Source organism: Schistocerca cancellata, chromosome 1, assembly GCF_023864275.1.
Source record: "Schistocerca cancellata isolate TAMUIC-IGC-003103 chromosome 1, iqSchCanc2.1, whole genome shotgun sequence".
Taxonomy (NCBI): Eukaryota; Metazoa; Arthropoda; class Insecta; order Orthoptera; family Acrididae; genus Schistocerca; species Schistocerca cancellata.
In genome coordinates, this window is record NC_064626.1 from 190,486,996 (window position 1) to 190,502,778 (window position 15,783).

General features: G+C 43.7%; 1 protein-coding gene across 1 annotated transcript in view; it reads right to left on the minus strand.

Moving 5' to 3' along the window:
* The window catches only part of LOC126162452 (alpha-(1,6)-fucosyltransferase-like), a 115,562-nt gene extending 100,053 nt beyond the window's left edge, over positions 1 to 15,509 (minus strand). The window contains exons 1-3 of the mRNA XM_049919016.1: positions 15,464 to 15,509; positions 13,885 to 13,981; positions 8,880 to 9,045 (exon numbers count right to left, since the gene is read on the minus strand). Coding sequence (XP_049774973.1) covers positions 8,880 to 9,045; positions 13,885 to 13,981; positions 15,464 to 15,509 — 309 coding nt within the window. The remainder of the gene's footprint in view (positions 1 to 8,879; positions 9,046 to 13,884; positions 13,982 to 15,463) is intronic.
* Positions 15,510 to 15,783: the final 274 nt, after the last annotated feature.

Below are 15,783 nucleotides of genomic sequence, written 5' to 3' on the forward strand. Positions count from 1 at the left end.
ATCTTCGCGGAAGATCACCATCGAAACTCATAATATAAAAGAAGTGATGTGTTCGTACTTCCCATGTTCTCACAGACTATACTGCCTGACAAAAAAGTGCTTTTGGAAAGGTTTCAGGTTTGACTCCCGGCCCGGCACTCATCTGCCAGAAAGTTTCATATCAGCGAACGCTGCGCTGCAAAGTGAAAATTCTTTTAGCAAAACCAGGCTGTGGCTAAGCCATGTGTCCGTATTATCCTTTCTTCTAGCAGTGCAATACCGCAAGAGGTATGCAAGATAATTCTTATGCAGTTTGAAAGGTAGCAAATAAGGTACTGGCGAGAGTAAATTTGTGAAGGCGGGTCATGAGAGCGTTTGAATAGTTCGGGTGGTAGAGTAGTTGCCCCCGAAAGGCAGAGGTCTCACTTTCGACTACCAACCCGGTACATAGAGTGAATGATTTTGAAACAAAGTGTTTTTCTCAGTTGTACTGGGTATGTAGGTAGACGACCATCGTTACAGACCCTGAGCCTTACGATGTGAAATGTCACCTGGACCATCACGCTCGGTCCATTGAGATGGTGATGTGAATTTGAGCTTCTGGTTACGAAGTTTTTCCGGTCTCGAGGGTTCAAAATTCTTTTTTTGCGTGTTTTAACTCCTTATAGGCTTCAGAATATGTGATCAAAAGAATTTTGTTGGCCAATTGTTCGTAACTGAAAACCACGTTTCAATAGAAGCACGCGTATGGCCACTCTAGTCGCTCTCGGGTCTTGGGCCTATGCGCCTCCGAGCGACAGCTCTTTGTATTAAAGCTGTCTGTGTCTGAAGAAAATATCAATATAGCTGTTTTATTGCCTCCTAGCTGCCTCAAGTACATGCTTCTGCCAATATTGAGATGGAAAACAAATATGTTCGACGAATAATAATCCACAGTATGATTTCTGTTCTGAAAGTTGGTGCAAATATAAGCAAACTGGGATCAACGGCACACTGGATACTTTTGATTATAAGCCAACACTGTGTGGTGAAGTTACTGAAGATACCTCTGACGTGTAGAAACAACTGACTGTCGACAGTTTGATGGAGAGATGCCTTGCATCCTATACGCAATGAAGCACTGAATTCATTAACATCTACATATACATCCAAGTGGATACTCTCCAAGTCACACTTAAGTGCTTGGCAGAGGGTTCATGAACCACCTTCACAATAATTCTCTGTTATTCCAGTCTCGAACAGCACGCAGAAGGAAAGACTATCTCTACCTTTCCGTGCCAGCTCTGCTATCCCTTGTTTTTTTTAATGGTGGTAGTTTCTTCCTGTGTAGGTCGCCATCACCGAAATATTTTCGAATTTGGAGAAGAAAGTTGGTGGCTGAAATTGAGACAAGCAACATTGCGTGAAATAACCGCACAAATCAATGTGCCGCCGCGGTGGCCGTGCGGTTCTGGCGCTGCAGTCCGGAACCGCGGGACTGCTACGGTCGCAGGTTCGAATCCTGCCTCGGGCATGGGTGTGTGCGATGTCCTTAGGTTAGTTAGGTTTAAGAAGTTCTAAGTTCTAGGGGACTTATGACCTAAGATGTTGAGTCCCATAGTGCTCAGAACCATTTGAACCATTTTTTTAACCAAATCAATGTGGAAGGTACGATGAAAGTATTGTTAGAGCAGTGTGGCTGAATTTGTCTTTAATGGACTACGGCAGCAGACAGCCTACGCGGGTGCCTTTGCTAACAGCACGACATTGGCTGCAGCACCTCTCCTGGGCTCATGACCACCTCTGTTGAACCCTAGGAGGCTGCCGACCGCTGTGTCCGAGCGGTTCTAGGCGCTTCAGTCTGGAACCGCGCGACCGCTACGGTCGCAGGTTCGAATCCTGCCTCGGGCATAGATGTGTGTGATGTCCTTAGGTTAGTTAGGCTTAAGTAGTTCTAAGTTCTAGGTGACTGATGACCTCAGATGTTAAGTCCCATAGTGCTTAGAGCTATTTAACCTAGGAGAGTGGAAAACAAAGGACTGCTCAGATCAGTCCCGATTTTAATTAGTGATAGCTAATGGTAGGGTTCAAGTCTGGCACCAGACGCTATGAGAAGATCCCACCGCAACGAGAAAGTAATGGTGTCCGCCACAGATCCTGTATCGTGTCAGTCACACTCTCTCCCATATTTCTCGATAATTCATAACGCACTGCCCTTCTTTGAACTTCGTCGATGTACTCCGTTGATTCCGTCTGGTAAGGATCCCACACCTCGCAGCAGTATTCCAAAAGACGACGGACGGGCTTAGTGTAGGCTGTCTCTTTAGAAGATCTGTTGCATCTTCTAAGTGCTTCGCCAATAAAACGCAGTCTTTGATTCCCCTTCCTCACAACATTTTCTTTGTGTTCTTTCCAGCTTAAGTTGTCCGTAATCGTAATTCACAGTAATTTACTTGAATTCTTTATAGCATTCACGTGGATGATCTCTCACTCTTCATTCTTTAGGGTCAACTGCCAATTTTCGAGCCATACAGGTTTCTAAATCATTTTGGAATTTGTTTTGATCTTCTGATGACTTTACTAGACGATATACGACAACATCATTTGCAAACAACTTTACACAGTTTCTCGTTTGTATAGATAAGGAACAGTAGAAGGCCTATAACACTACCTTTGGGAGGGCCATAATTTAATTTCAATTTTTGTGTACGCAGCTTTGCAAACACAAAAATTTAAATTAAAACTTTAAATGCATTTTGTCGAGACAACGTTTGTACTCGGCAAAACTGGAGGGCTTTTTGGATATTATAAAACATACGCTTGTAATTTGGACATGATCCTCAAAAAGTAATACATTTTCCATAATGTTTATTATTTATTTACATTTAGAAATTCACTATGGGAAATTTCATGTTCGAGATTCACGCCATTTAGATCTTACAGTAAGCACATAGTACGTAGTGGGGCGATCACTCTGTTGTAGAAGCAAAAGCAAAGATCGCCTAAATACTGTTTACTGGATAACCGGTTTCAACACACTAAAGGTGCCATTATCGGATATGAATGATGACACCTTTAGTGTGTTGAAACAGGTTATCCAGTAAACAGTAAGCCATCTTGGTTTTTGAAATATTTCTATTGAGATTTTAAATCTGGTAACTGGTCCCTGAGCGACAGTGCACGTTACCAGTATGCTCCAGAAAGCCGCACGCGAAAATTCGATTCTTCAGGGCTTCATGTCTCAGGTCCTATTTATCAGCGAGATAAGAGGTCAAGTGTTTTGTATAGTCCTTGTCCAAGCGATCATTTGTATAACTTTCGGAAGAACAGACGTACTGCAGCTATACTACTCAGGGTCAAAATATAAACATTATACCAATCCAGGTAAATTAAAGCAAATCGGTTGGTTCTTTTGCACTAGGTGCGACCTATGGTGGGCCGCAGGTGGCTTATGAAAGAAAAATTTGTTCATTCGCGGTTCCTGAGAAAACCACGAACAACCATGAGCTTTGTGTGGCAAAAGTACCGATTGTGGTCATGGCCATTTCTGTAATTTCCATTCATGGCAAATCATCGACATTTTTTACCATATGTTCTTAAGATATGGTTATCGGAGAACTTCAAAAATTTTGTTTGTGGCCTTATCCATTAACGAAATCCAGAGGTACATAGTCACCGTTCTTATTTACGTAAAATATGTGTGTATTACCTAGTCTGAGGCGTAAAAGTAATTTTAACACACGCAATGAACACGTGGCAAGCGTTCTATAGTGATCGCACGGATGGTGAGGTCAACATTTTCTTCGATAATAAAAATTTATGATGCGTTTTCTCTGTATAATGGGCATTTCACGCCTGTACAGATATGCCCAAAGTGGTACTCCCGTCACAAAAATGTGCTACAACCGATCTCAACGTATCCGGTAATGACTGAAAATGACTGCCAAAAATTAGGTAAAACTGGAGAGCTAGTATATCTAGGAATATATTTGTAATAATACTTTTACTCTTTTAAGACACAAATCATATGTCGCGAGTTTTATTTTCGATGAATTGCAATCGATAAGCTACGTGTCCAGAAAAAATGCGAACAAAACATTGTGTGTTAACTACATATTATGTACACTTATGTGTTGTGCGTCGCAGTATATAAATAAACTGTCAAAACTTTACTGACATATAGAATTTGTTTTATATAAGAAATACACTTTGTTGTACAAGGGAAAGAAGGAAACCAATGGAGAAATGCTCCTGTCGCTGAAGAACTGTGACAGAAAACCCGCTACAGAGAACCAGTAACCTCAGCCCAAACCATAAATTTTGGCACATGAACATATTCGCGTTTTTTGTGCTGGAAGAGAGTAGCAGAGAGGCAATGAACGTGAAAGAAAGAGAACAGAATGCCAGTGGGAAAGAAAGAAAGAGGAGACAGTGATGGCGGAAGACAAAAATTGGCAGTGAAAGAGAAAGATGGATGAAGACAATAGCAGTGGGAGCCAAAGAGAGAGGAGATATTGACAGTCAGTGTGAAACAGTGGCAGTAAAAGAGAAAGAGAGATGGATGAAGATAGAAGAAGTGCAAGCAAAAGTGAGAGGAGACAGTGGAAATGAAAAATATAGATGGGTGGAGACCATACATAGGCTTGGGGCGTCTGGTTCCTCCCAGACCGGAGAACGTTAAGACGTAAGTGTGGGGGAGGGTACATTTTCAACAGAAATTTTAAACACGTGAGTGTAGGAAAAAAAGAAAGGTTGGACATCTCATAATTTTTGAGTTGCCGAGGTATGGTGGATACGGTATCGGCCGCCATCCGGTCGACACAGCTGCCTCTGTGGGATGAAGGTGCTGCCACGAAAATTTACGCCGCTACCAATGATATGCAAGCAGCCCGTCTCCGTAACTCCAGATTCTGGCTTACTGAAGTTCAAATATAGACGCACAGAGCGCCATTTTTGTGTGTTTGCCATTTCATAACATTTACAGACTCTCATAACGGTCAGGGCTCGTCATCTATGGAACAGTCAATGCATCTGACTGAATTGTAAACCTTTGTACCTGTATATGTTTGGACATTCAAATGTACAACTGTTAGCAACTGTCACTGCAAAAAAAAAAAAAAAAAAAAAATGGCTCTGAGCACTTCTGAGATCAGCAGCCCCCTAGAACTTAGAACTACTTAAAACTAACTAACCTAAGGACATCACACACATCCATGCCCGAGGCAGGATTCGAACCTGCGGGCGTAGCGGTTGCGCGGTTCTAGACTGAAGCCCCTAGAACCGCTCGGCCACAACAGCCGGCACTGTCACAGCAAGTTCAGTAAACAAAGTTATATATTATTTTTACTGTATTATATTATATGTGGAATAAGTTAATATGTGAATACTCTGTCCGCATACCGCTTCGGTTTCTTGCTCCTGTATCCACTTAAAAGCCACAATGTGATCGAGAAGCTACAACAGTGGAGACATTGGCAGAGGAAAAGACAAAAGGAGACAGCATAAGTCAGAATGGTGACATTGACTGTGGAGATACTGTATATCGTGGGAGAAAAAGGAGACAGTGGGAGACAGACGTATATAGGCAGTGGTAGTGACAAGGAGATGCTTAGTATGAAGGATGAACTAGAGAGAGAGACTAAGTATCACGAATTAGAGTGTTTTGTGTTAAAAGAGCGCGAATATGTTCGCATGCTAAAATTTTTCGTCAAGAAAGCGGATTGAAAGTTGAGGGAGCTGATTCTCCACTTGTCTGTCAGAGTATTTTAAAGAGGAACATGTTCGCTTTTTTTGCGCTTTGACTGGATAATTTTTTCACTGGTGTATACATGTTTAATTTTGATTGCAGACCTGAACTTTACCCTCAATCGTTTGAAACCTTTAGTTGTCCAGTCCACGCAGTCCTTTTGTTGGTGAAAATTATTTACATAGTATTTAAGCCATGTACTTTTGCTTGTTAAAATGGATTTATAAAAAACAAAAATTTCAGATAAAAAAAGTTGAGCATAAGATAAAACTCTGAACCGGGAAACCCACCTAGACAATAATGTTCACATCGTCGACCTCGTTCAGTTCCAAACACGCTGAGATGACAATACACGTCTGATATCGTTTGGGACCTTCTTTTGCCTGGCTACTGGATGAGGCATAGACTCAAGAAGTCGTTAGAGGTCACGTGCAGAAATATTGAGCCATGCTGCCTCTATAGCCGTTAATAATTGCCAAAGTGTTGCTGGTGCAGGATTTTGTGCATGAACTAACCTCTCCATTTCGTCCCATAAATTTTCGATGTGATTCATGTCGGGTGATTAAGGTTTCCAAATCATTCACTCGAAATTTCCAGAATATCCTTGAAACCAATCACGAACAATAGTGACCCAGCGACATGGAGCATTGGTATCCACAAAAAATTCCATCGTTGTTTGGGAACATTAAGTCTATGAATGGTTGCAAATGATCGCCAAGTAGCGGAACATAACGACTTCCAATTAATGATCGGTTCACTTGGAACAGAGAACCGATTCCATGCTAACCATAGGCCACAGCATTATGAAGCCATGGCTTCATTGGGTCTGGTACCAGACCCGAATCCTACCATCAGCTCTTACTAATTAAAGTCGGGACTCATCTGAACAGGCCTTTGTTTTCCAGCCTCCTAGGGTCCAACAGATAAGGCCATGAGCCCAGGAGTGATGCTGCAGCCGATGTGGTGCTGTTAGTAAAGGCACTCGCGTCGGCCGTCTGCTGCCATAGTCCATTAACGACAGATTCAGTCGTATTGCTATAACAATAGTTTCGTCGTACTTTCCACATTGATTTCTGCGGTTATTCCACGCAATGTTGTTTGTCTGTCAGTACCGACAACTCTATGCAAACAGCTCCTCTCTCGTTAAGTGATGGCTGTCGGCCACAGCGTTGTCCTCAGTCAAAGGTAATGCTAGTAATTTGGTATTCTGAGCACACTCTTGATACTGTCGATGTCGGAATATTGAATTCCCTGACGATATCCGAAACGGAATGTCCCATGCGTGCCTCCGACTACCATTTTGCGTTCGAAGCCTGTTAATTCCCCTCTTGCGAACACATTCACGTCCATAACCTCTTCAGATGAATCACCTCAGTGCAAATGACAGCTCCGCCAATGCACTGTCATTTGATACCATGCGTATGCCATACTACCGCCATCTGTGTGACACACACAGTGGTTACGGTTTCTACAAGCCACACCACGAGTTGGGAAACGGGGCCAAATTTCTAGTAGTTTACTGTCGAGTTGAGATTTTCACAAATGTTTTATTCGTATCTTACAGAAACTAGCAGTACGGCAATAAACAGCCTTTTAAACACGCCGCTAATGGCAATCAAGTAATTTATAGCAATACAACAATTAAAAAAAAATTTTTTTTTTTAGTACACAGAAGCTAGCAGTATGGTAATAAACTACCTCTTTAAACATGCCGCTAACGCCAATAAAAGTAATGTATAGCAATACAACAATTTAAAAACTTTAGTAAACAGGCTACTAAAGTAAATACAGAACTTTGTTAATAAGGTACGGCGAGGTAGTGAAGCTACCAACACCGCCATTTAAAAAAATTAAACATGTTTCAGCGAACACACGATTAATGGCAATAAAAGGAATTTACAAACTTGGAGGAATTTAAAAATATTTTAAACAAAAGTGTCCTGGAATATCATTAGAACATAACAGATATGACGGACCCGTGTAAGGCGGCCACAAATAATCCACTCAGGGATGCTCAGGCTAGACAGAATACTGACCAATTTAAATTCGCCCGTAAACACAATTGCCATTCTCAGGCTGGTCACTGCACTGACTTTTAGCCAGCGAAAACTTGTTATAAGATGGCTTAACTTGCTGACTGAATTAGAGCTAACCTCGTGGAAGGAAACATTACACCACACAGTCCTGAATGAGCGACCACATGATCAACCAACAAGAAGCATGAATTTACTCATAACCCACGACAGAATAGCGAAACAATTCAACTGCCCAAAACTACACCTCCCGTCGGACAGTAACGGGAGGAGGAGGAAAGATCACTGTCTTCAATTACACCGGTGCCAGGGACAGGAAACCCGGTCGCCGGAGGCCACAAGCCAGAAGAGACGCAGGTTACACAAAATTATTACTTAATGATTAAACCTTCCACGAACTTAACTTGCAGTTATGCACAAACAGGCAGTACACGACCTCCGATGGCAAGGATCCACACATCCGACCGCGCACGCGTCGCCAGCGTACCCAACACGCCACGGTCACACGACAACACGCTCTGTCACCGGAGTTCACGTCTTCTCTGCAACGTTGACGGGTAGTGACCGCTCCTTCATGTTAGGTGTCTCCTTTTAAATTGCAGTGTTGAAACGGAGGATTTAAAGAAGCTTGTTAACGTCCCACCAAGGCGAAATGAACAGCAACTACTCGTGGGGCGATTCTGTCTACAACCAATACGCGGCGAGTTCTTCCGTCAACTCCACCCGCTCGTTACACACAACCGACATACATCACGTGGCGGGTCAGTACAACCGACCACGCCTGCTTCCCGCTGGAGAGCCACACTAACCTCCAGTGTCCACCACAGTCTCTCCGCGCAACGCCCCTACCTCCGCGCCACCACCCGAGGTTACAACCGGTCAAAGATCTCACTTCCTCCATGGCAGTTTCCCGGAAGCAAAAACGCAGATATCGATAGCAGAGGGAAAAGACAACCAAGCAGCCACTTAATGACAGACAACATATCAAACCAATGCAATCTAAACACAAGGTGTAGCACGAGCCGACACACGGCTCACTGTGTATGATCACGCCGCTACCCCATGACTTTCGTCACCTCAGTGTACTGCGCCCTCTTGCTTCGGGACGCTCCAACAGTAGGTGAGACGAGAAAGATACGTACCTTCATGATGTGGCAGCCAAGCCTCCTGGCTGCGTGACAGTGCTGCGGATTCTGCAGGGTTCGAAGCCGGCGCTGCACCAGCTCCGCAGTCTGTTTTGCCAGCCGGCGCCTGCCCCGGTCTCGCCCGTCCAGCCGCCACAGCTCGCTCAGGTCCGACACCAGAAGTCTGCACAATAAGACGGCCGATTCGGCTGGCTTCGGAGAGAAGGCAGCTCACAAGGGATTCTGCGAGGGGTGAGGCACTGTAATGATAAACATCCTTCCTCCCCTCACTACCTTCCACTTCAGTAGGGTGAGAGGTACTGCCGATCAGAAAAATATTGTCCTCCTAGTATGCTTAATCGTCGACCTTGATGGGTTCTGTCGTGCTTGAATATCCGCAGTTTACTTGCTATACTTTTCCTTCATTGGTTCGTTACACAGACTGTCCATTCACAGTGACCGGGCCAAATATCTCACGAAATAAGCATCGTCTAGCTTGAAATGGGAAAGCCAGATGGCGCTATGGTTGGCCCGCTAGATGGCGCTACCATAGGTCAAACGGATATCAACTTCGTTTTTCTAAATAGGAACCCCCATTTTTTTATTACATATTCGTGTAGTACGTAAAGAAATATCAGTGTTTTAGTTGGACCACTTTTTTCCCTTTGTGATAGATGGCACTGTAATAGTCACAAACTTATAACTACGTGGTATCACCTAACATTCCGCCAGCGCGAACGGTACTTGCTTACTTGCTTCGTGATACATTGTTGTTGTTGTTGTTCTGGTCTCCACTCCTGAGACTGGTTTGATGCAGCTCTACATGCTACTCTAACCTGAGCAACTATCTTCATCTCCCAGTACCTACTGCAACCTACATACTTCTGAATCTGTTTACTGTATTCATCTCTTGGTCTCCCTCTACGATTTTTACCCTCCACGCTGCCCTCCAATACTAAATTGCTGATCCCTCGATGTCTCAGAACATGTCCTACCAACCGATCCCTTCTTCTAGTCAAGTTGTGCCACAAGCTCTTGTTCCCCCCATTTCTACTCAATACCGCCTCATTGGTTACGTGATTTACCCATCTAATCTTCAGCATTCATCTGTAGCACCACATTTCGAAAGTTTCTATGCTCTTCTTGTCTAAACTATTTATCGTCCACATTTCACTTCCATACATGGCTACACTCCATACAAATACTTTCAGAAACGACTTCCTGACATTTAAATCTATACTCGTTGTTAACAAACTTTTATTCTTGAGAAACGTTTTCCTTGCCATTGCCAGTTATTTTGCTCACCAAATACCAAATCTGCTTCACTACTTTTAGTGTCTTATTTCCTAATCTCTTTCCCCCACCATCACTCGACTTCATTCGACTACATTCCATTATCCTCGTTTTGCTTTAGTTGATGTTCATGTTATATCCTTCTTTCAAGACACTGTCCATTCCGTTCAACTGCTCTTCCAAGTCCCTTGCTGTCTCTCACAGATTTACAATGTCATCAGCGAACCTCAAAGTTTTTATTTCTTCTCCATGGATTTTAATACCTACTCCGAACTTTTCTTTTGTTTCCTTTACTGCTTGCTCAATATACAGATTGAATAGCATCGGGGAGAGGCTACAACCGTGTCTCACTCCACCACTTCACAACCACTGCTTATCTTTCATGCCCCTCGACTCTTATAACTGCCATCTGGTTTCTGTACAAATTGTAAATAGCCTTTCGCACCCTGTATTTCACCCTTGCCACCTTCAGAATTTGGAAGAGAGTATTCCAGTCAACGTTGTCAAAAGCTTTCTCTAAGTCTACAAATGCTAGAAACGTAGGTTTGCCTTTCCTTAATCTTTCTTCTAAGATAATTCGTTGGGTCAGTATCGCTTCACGTGTTCCAACATTTCTACGAAATCCAAACTGATCTTCCCCGAGGTTGGCTTCTACTACTTTTTCCATTCGTCTGTAAAGAATTCGCGTTAGTATTTTGCAGCTGCGACTTATTAAACTGATAGTTCGGTAATTTTCACATCTGTCAACATCTGCTTTCTTTGGGATTGGGAATTATTATATTCTTCTCGAAGACTGAGGGTATTTCGCCTGTCTCATACATCTTGCTCACCAAATGGTAGAGTTTTGGAACGACTGGCTCTCCCAAGGCCTTCAGTAGCTCTAATGGAATCTTGTCTACTCCGGGGGCCTTGTTTCGACTCAGGTCTTTCAGTGCTCTGTCAAACTCTTCACACAGTATCGTATCTCCCATTTCATCTTCATCTACATCCTCTTCCATTTCCATAATATTGTCCTCTAGTACATCGCCCTTGTATAGACCCTCTATATACTCCTTCCGCCTTTCTGCTTTTCCTTCTTTGCTTAGAACTGGGTTTCCATTTGAGCTCTTGATATTCATACAAGTGGTTCTCTTTTCTCCAAAGGTCTCTTTAATTTTCCTGTAGGCAGTATCTATCTTACCCCTAGTGAGATAAGCCTCTACATCTTTACATTTGTCCTCTAGCCATCACCATTCATTTTGCACTTCCTGTCTATCTCATTTTCGAGACGTTTGTATTCCTTTTTGCCTGCTTCATTTACTGCATTTTTTATATTTTCTCCTTTCATAAATTAAATTCAGTATTTCTTCTGTTACCCAAGGGTTTCTACTAGCCCTCGTCTTTTTACCTACTTGATCCTCTGCTGCCTTCACTATTTCATCCCTCAAAGCTACCCATTATTCTTCTACTGTATTTCTTTCCCCCATTTCTGTGAATTGTTCCCTTATGGTCTCCCTAAAACTCTGTACAACCTCTGGTTCTTTCAGTTTATCCAGGTCCCATCTCGTTGAATTCCCACCTTTTTGCAGTTTCTTCAGTTTTAATCTACAGTTCATAACCAATAGATTGTGGTCAGAGTCGACATCTGCCCCTGGAAATGTCTTACAATTTAAAATCTGGTTCCTAAATCTCTGTCTTACCGTTATATAATCTAAGTGAAACCTTCTAGTACCTCCAGGGTTCTTCCATGTATACAGCCTTCTTTCATGATTCTAAAACCAAGTGTTAGCTATGATTAAGTTATGCAAAAACGAAGTACGCGGTTGGCAACACCGTTTCTGGTGGGCCGTTTGAATCTGTGCGTGCAACGACCTGATTGGATAACTTCATTGCCAGTTAACTCGGAAACGGCACAGTGTATAGAATTTTTTCTTAACAATTATTTCTTAGCACAACCTACTCTGCCACACGCTTTCAATCTTTTCAGACTGTTTCTGACAATGCTGTATGTACAAGGTGTTTCACAATTGCTATTAAGGCTTCCATGGGCTCTGGAGCGGACATAGTAGACGTAGTTCTGATACGGAATCCAAGACAGAGAATGCAACGTCCGATATAAGGTAAGTTGGAAGATCGGAGCACTTCCAAATCTCCCGTTTCATTGAGAGAAGTGTTAGTCCTGGGAATACGAGGACACAGAGGTTCAACAGCATGGACTGCTAGATGAACGGATTTAAAACTCCTAGATTTTTACCTCTGAGCGTATCTGAAAAGCGTTGTTTACATTGACCCGATTCCTGATGTGCAGGCCCTTCAACAGCGACCCACCTATGAATTGCTACGGTGTCTTCCTTTAATCCGACTTGGTGCGGATCCCAAACACTCGAGCAGTACCCAACAATAGGTCGCACTAGCGTCCTATATGCGGTCATTTTTCGCAGATTAGCCACACTTCCGAAAATTCTCCCAATAAACCGAAGATGGTCATGTGCCTTTCCTGCCGCAATGAACAGTATAAAATTATTGATCAGACAAAGATTCGCCAACCGAAAAGCGACTTTTCTCCGTTCACTCCCTTTTGGGATATGGATACGATTATCAAAGAAATGTAAATTCTCATACAAGTTACACACAAAATTTGCAGAGCATTTTGAATTTCGGCAAAATAGTTTTATTTGATTATACCTAAAAATAAACTATTGAGCTCATTTTTTTGCGGATTATATGACACTGAGACTTCCAGCCACTCTTTCTGTCCGCGATACGACATCATAGTAAGCATGTTCAGTGCTGTAACTCTTCGGGCTTTCCCGGCGAGGTCTTGACATGTGGAATAATCGGGTCTACTGCCGGATGTCTGTGTCGCTCTGGCACAATATTTCGGCCACGTAACTCGTTGCCTTCTTTAGGTGCTACCTGAGACTGCCGTATTAGAGGATCTTGTCCACTATTTACGCCCAGAGGGCGCTGGGCGCTCTGTTTGCCGTCCTGGCGCTGCTCAGGAGCAGCACCAGGCGGCCGCGGACCGCGAACGGAACACCCGACACAGGACTGGCCTCAGACAGCTGCCACAGATGGCGACCAAGTCGGGCGCGGACGTCCGAGGGAGCACCGGGGAAGAGACAACACCTTACAAGCAGCACCAGGCGGGAGCGGACGGCCAACAGAGCGACTATCGCCCTCTAGGCATAAATACTGGACGAGATCCTCCAATACGGCAGTCTCAGGTATTACCTGAAGAAGGCAACGAGTTACGTGGCCGAAATATTGTGCCAGAGCGACACAAACATCCGGCAGTAGACCTGATTTTTCCACATGTCGTGTTCAGTGCTGTCTGTTGTTCAATGAACTCATTGATTCAAAAGGCTCTGAGCACTATGGGACTTAACAGGTCATCAGTCCCCTAGAACTTAGAACTACTTAAACCTAACTAACCTAAGGACATCACACACATCCATGCCCGAGGCAGAATTCAAACCTGCGACCGTAGCGGTCGCGCAGTTCCAGACTGAAACGCCTAGAACCGCTCGGCCACACCAGCTGGCAATGAACGCATTAATCACTAGCTATACAACCTCTTGTTGTTCATATACTGTACCCTTGTTCTGAAGAGAATAGTGCTTGATGTTCTGTATGATTAGCGACATCTCTCTTCTGATCATTCACAAATGACACGCTTTGGTAAACTGTCATGATTGTAGGATTAAGATCAACTGGCAAGCTAGCTCAGGTTTCGCAGACAGAGCCTCACCTGCTAATCTCCTTGGCATCTTCTTTGTCTGCGGCAGCCACCCTTTTCGCAGTTCTCTCCAGGCGCACCCGCAGCTCCTCATAGTGACGGTCTGAGTCTGCAACAACAGATGTACGAGGGTAATGCCAAAAAGACGGTCTCTAAGGCGCTAGGGCCGCAAGGAAACTGTTTGTGTGGCTGTTGGCCACACAGTTATTTTTCCGTGGTCCTTTTGCTCTCTGCTCCCGCTGGAGGTTTCAGGCTTGGCTTCGCAGCCACATGTAATGGAGGTCCGGTTAGCCACAACAGAAATACGAGAGTAATGCCAAAAGTAAGGTCTCTAAAGCGCAAGGGCCGCAGGGAAACTGTGTGTCTGACTGTTGGCGACACTGTTTTTCTTTCCGTGCTCCTTCCACTCTCTACTCCCGTTGGAGCTTCGCAGCCACTTGTAATGAAGGTCCGGTTAGCCGCTACCGCCAGGTGCAATGCTAGCGCACTTATTCGGTTTCTGAGTGCAAAAGGCGGTAAACCAGTCGACATTCGTGGACAGTTGACGGAAGTGTACGTAGAGTTGTGTATGGATGTCAAAAATGTCCGCAAGTAGAGTAGAAAGTTTGCAGGTGGTCTTACTGAAATTCATAAGGAGGAAAGAAGCGGGAGACCGCCATTGTCCGAAGAGACAATCACAAAGGTGGAACAAATCGTGCTTCAAGGTCGGCGGACTACTCTCGATGAACTCTGCAATGTTCTTACTCAGGTGTCTCGAAGCATCATACGCCGGACTTTGCCTGCAATGTTGAAATTTCAGAAGCTGTGCGTAAGATGGGTCCCAAGAATGCTCACTGAAGACCACAAACGGCAACGCATTGAAAATTCCCAAAAATTTCTTCAACCCTATGCAAATTGATAAGGACATCCTTTCGGATTGAGTAGTCGCGGTGATAAAACCTAGGCTTTACACTTCACATAAGAGACCAAACAACGACCACTTGAGTAGTGTCATTCCGATTCACTCAAGCCACGAAAATTAAACAGAACACAATCTGCCGGTAAAATCAATGACAACCGTATTCTGGGATAGAAAGGAGATGTTATTGATCGACTTCATAGTTCCTGGGGCAACACTAAGTGCCGACAGGCGTTGCCAGACACTGAGGAAACTCAGAATGACGGTTTAGGAAAGAAGAGGCATGTTGAGCAAGGCTATAAGCATTCTCCACGACCACGCTCGCGCCTATATTTCCCGTCAAAATGTGGATCTTCTCCAACGGTTAGGTCGGGACACCATCACCTGCCCACCCAACAGTCCGGACTTAGTGCCCTGTGACTACCGTTTGTTTTCCAAGTTGAAAGAACACTTTCACGGAAGGCGCTTCAGTGACGACGACTAGGTGAAAGATGAGGTCCGACGCTTCTTCTATAGCATGGCGGCGGGCTGGTGTGACGTGTGGGTACAGAAACTGCTAAAGAGTTTACAGAAATGCATAGGTCGAAATGGCGATTATGTGTAAAAATAGGAAAATGTTCAAACTCCAAATCAATGTACAACTTATTGTAAGTAAACGTTTGTTTATACTTTTTTTTTTAATTGGAGACTTACTTTTGGGATCACCATCATATCTGCCGAATATTGTCGTATCTGTCATCCGCCAATCCTGGTGCCAATGCTGTGTGAGTTACTATAGGAGTAACAAAAGCGACAGCAACTATATTGCTATTTTTCTACAAAACCACTGATTATCTGAACGTAATTTTTTTCTCCGAGGACAAGTTATACTTTCCACTGTTGTGTTAGACAATGTCTGTAAAACCATTTTTTACTGGATTTTATACACTCTTGGGTGTCGAACACGACAGAGACCACAATATTTTACACCAAAACCAATGATTAGATTTAGTGTTAATGCTAGAAATCCATAC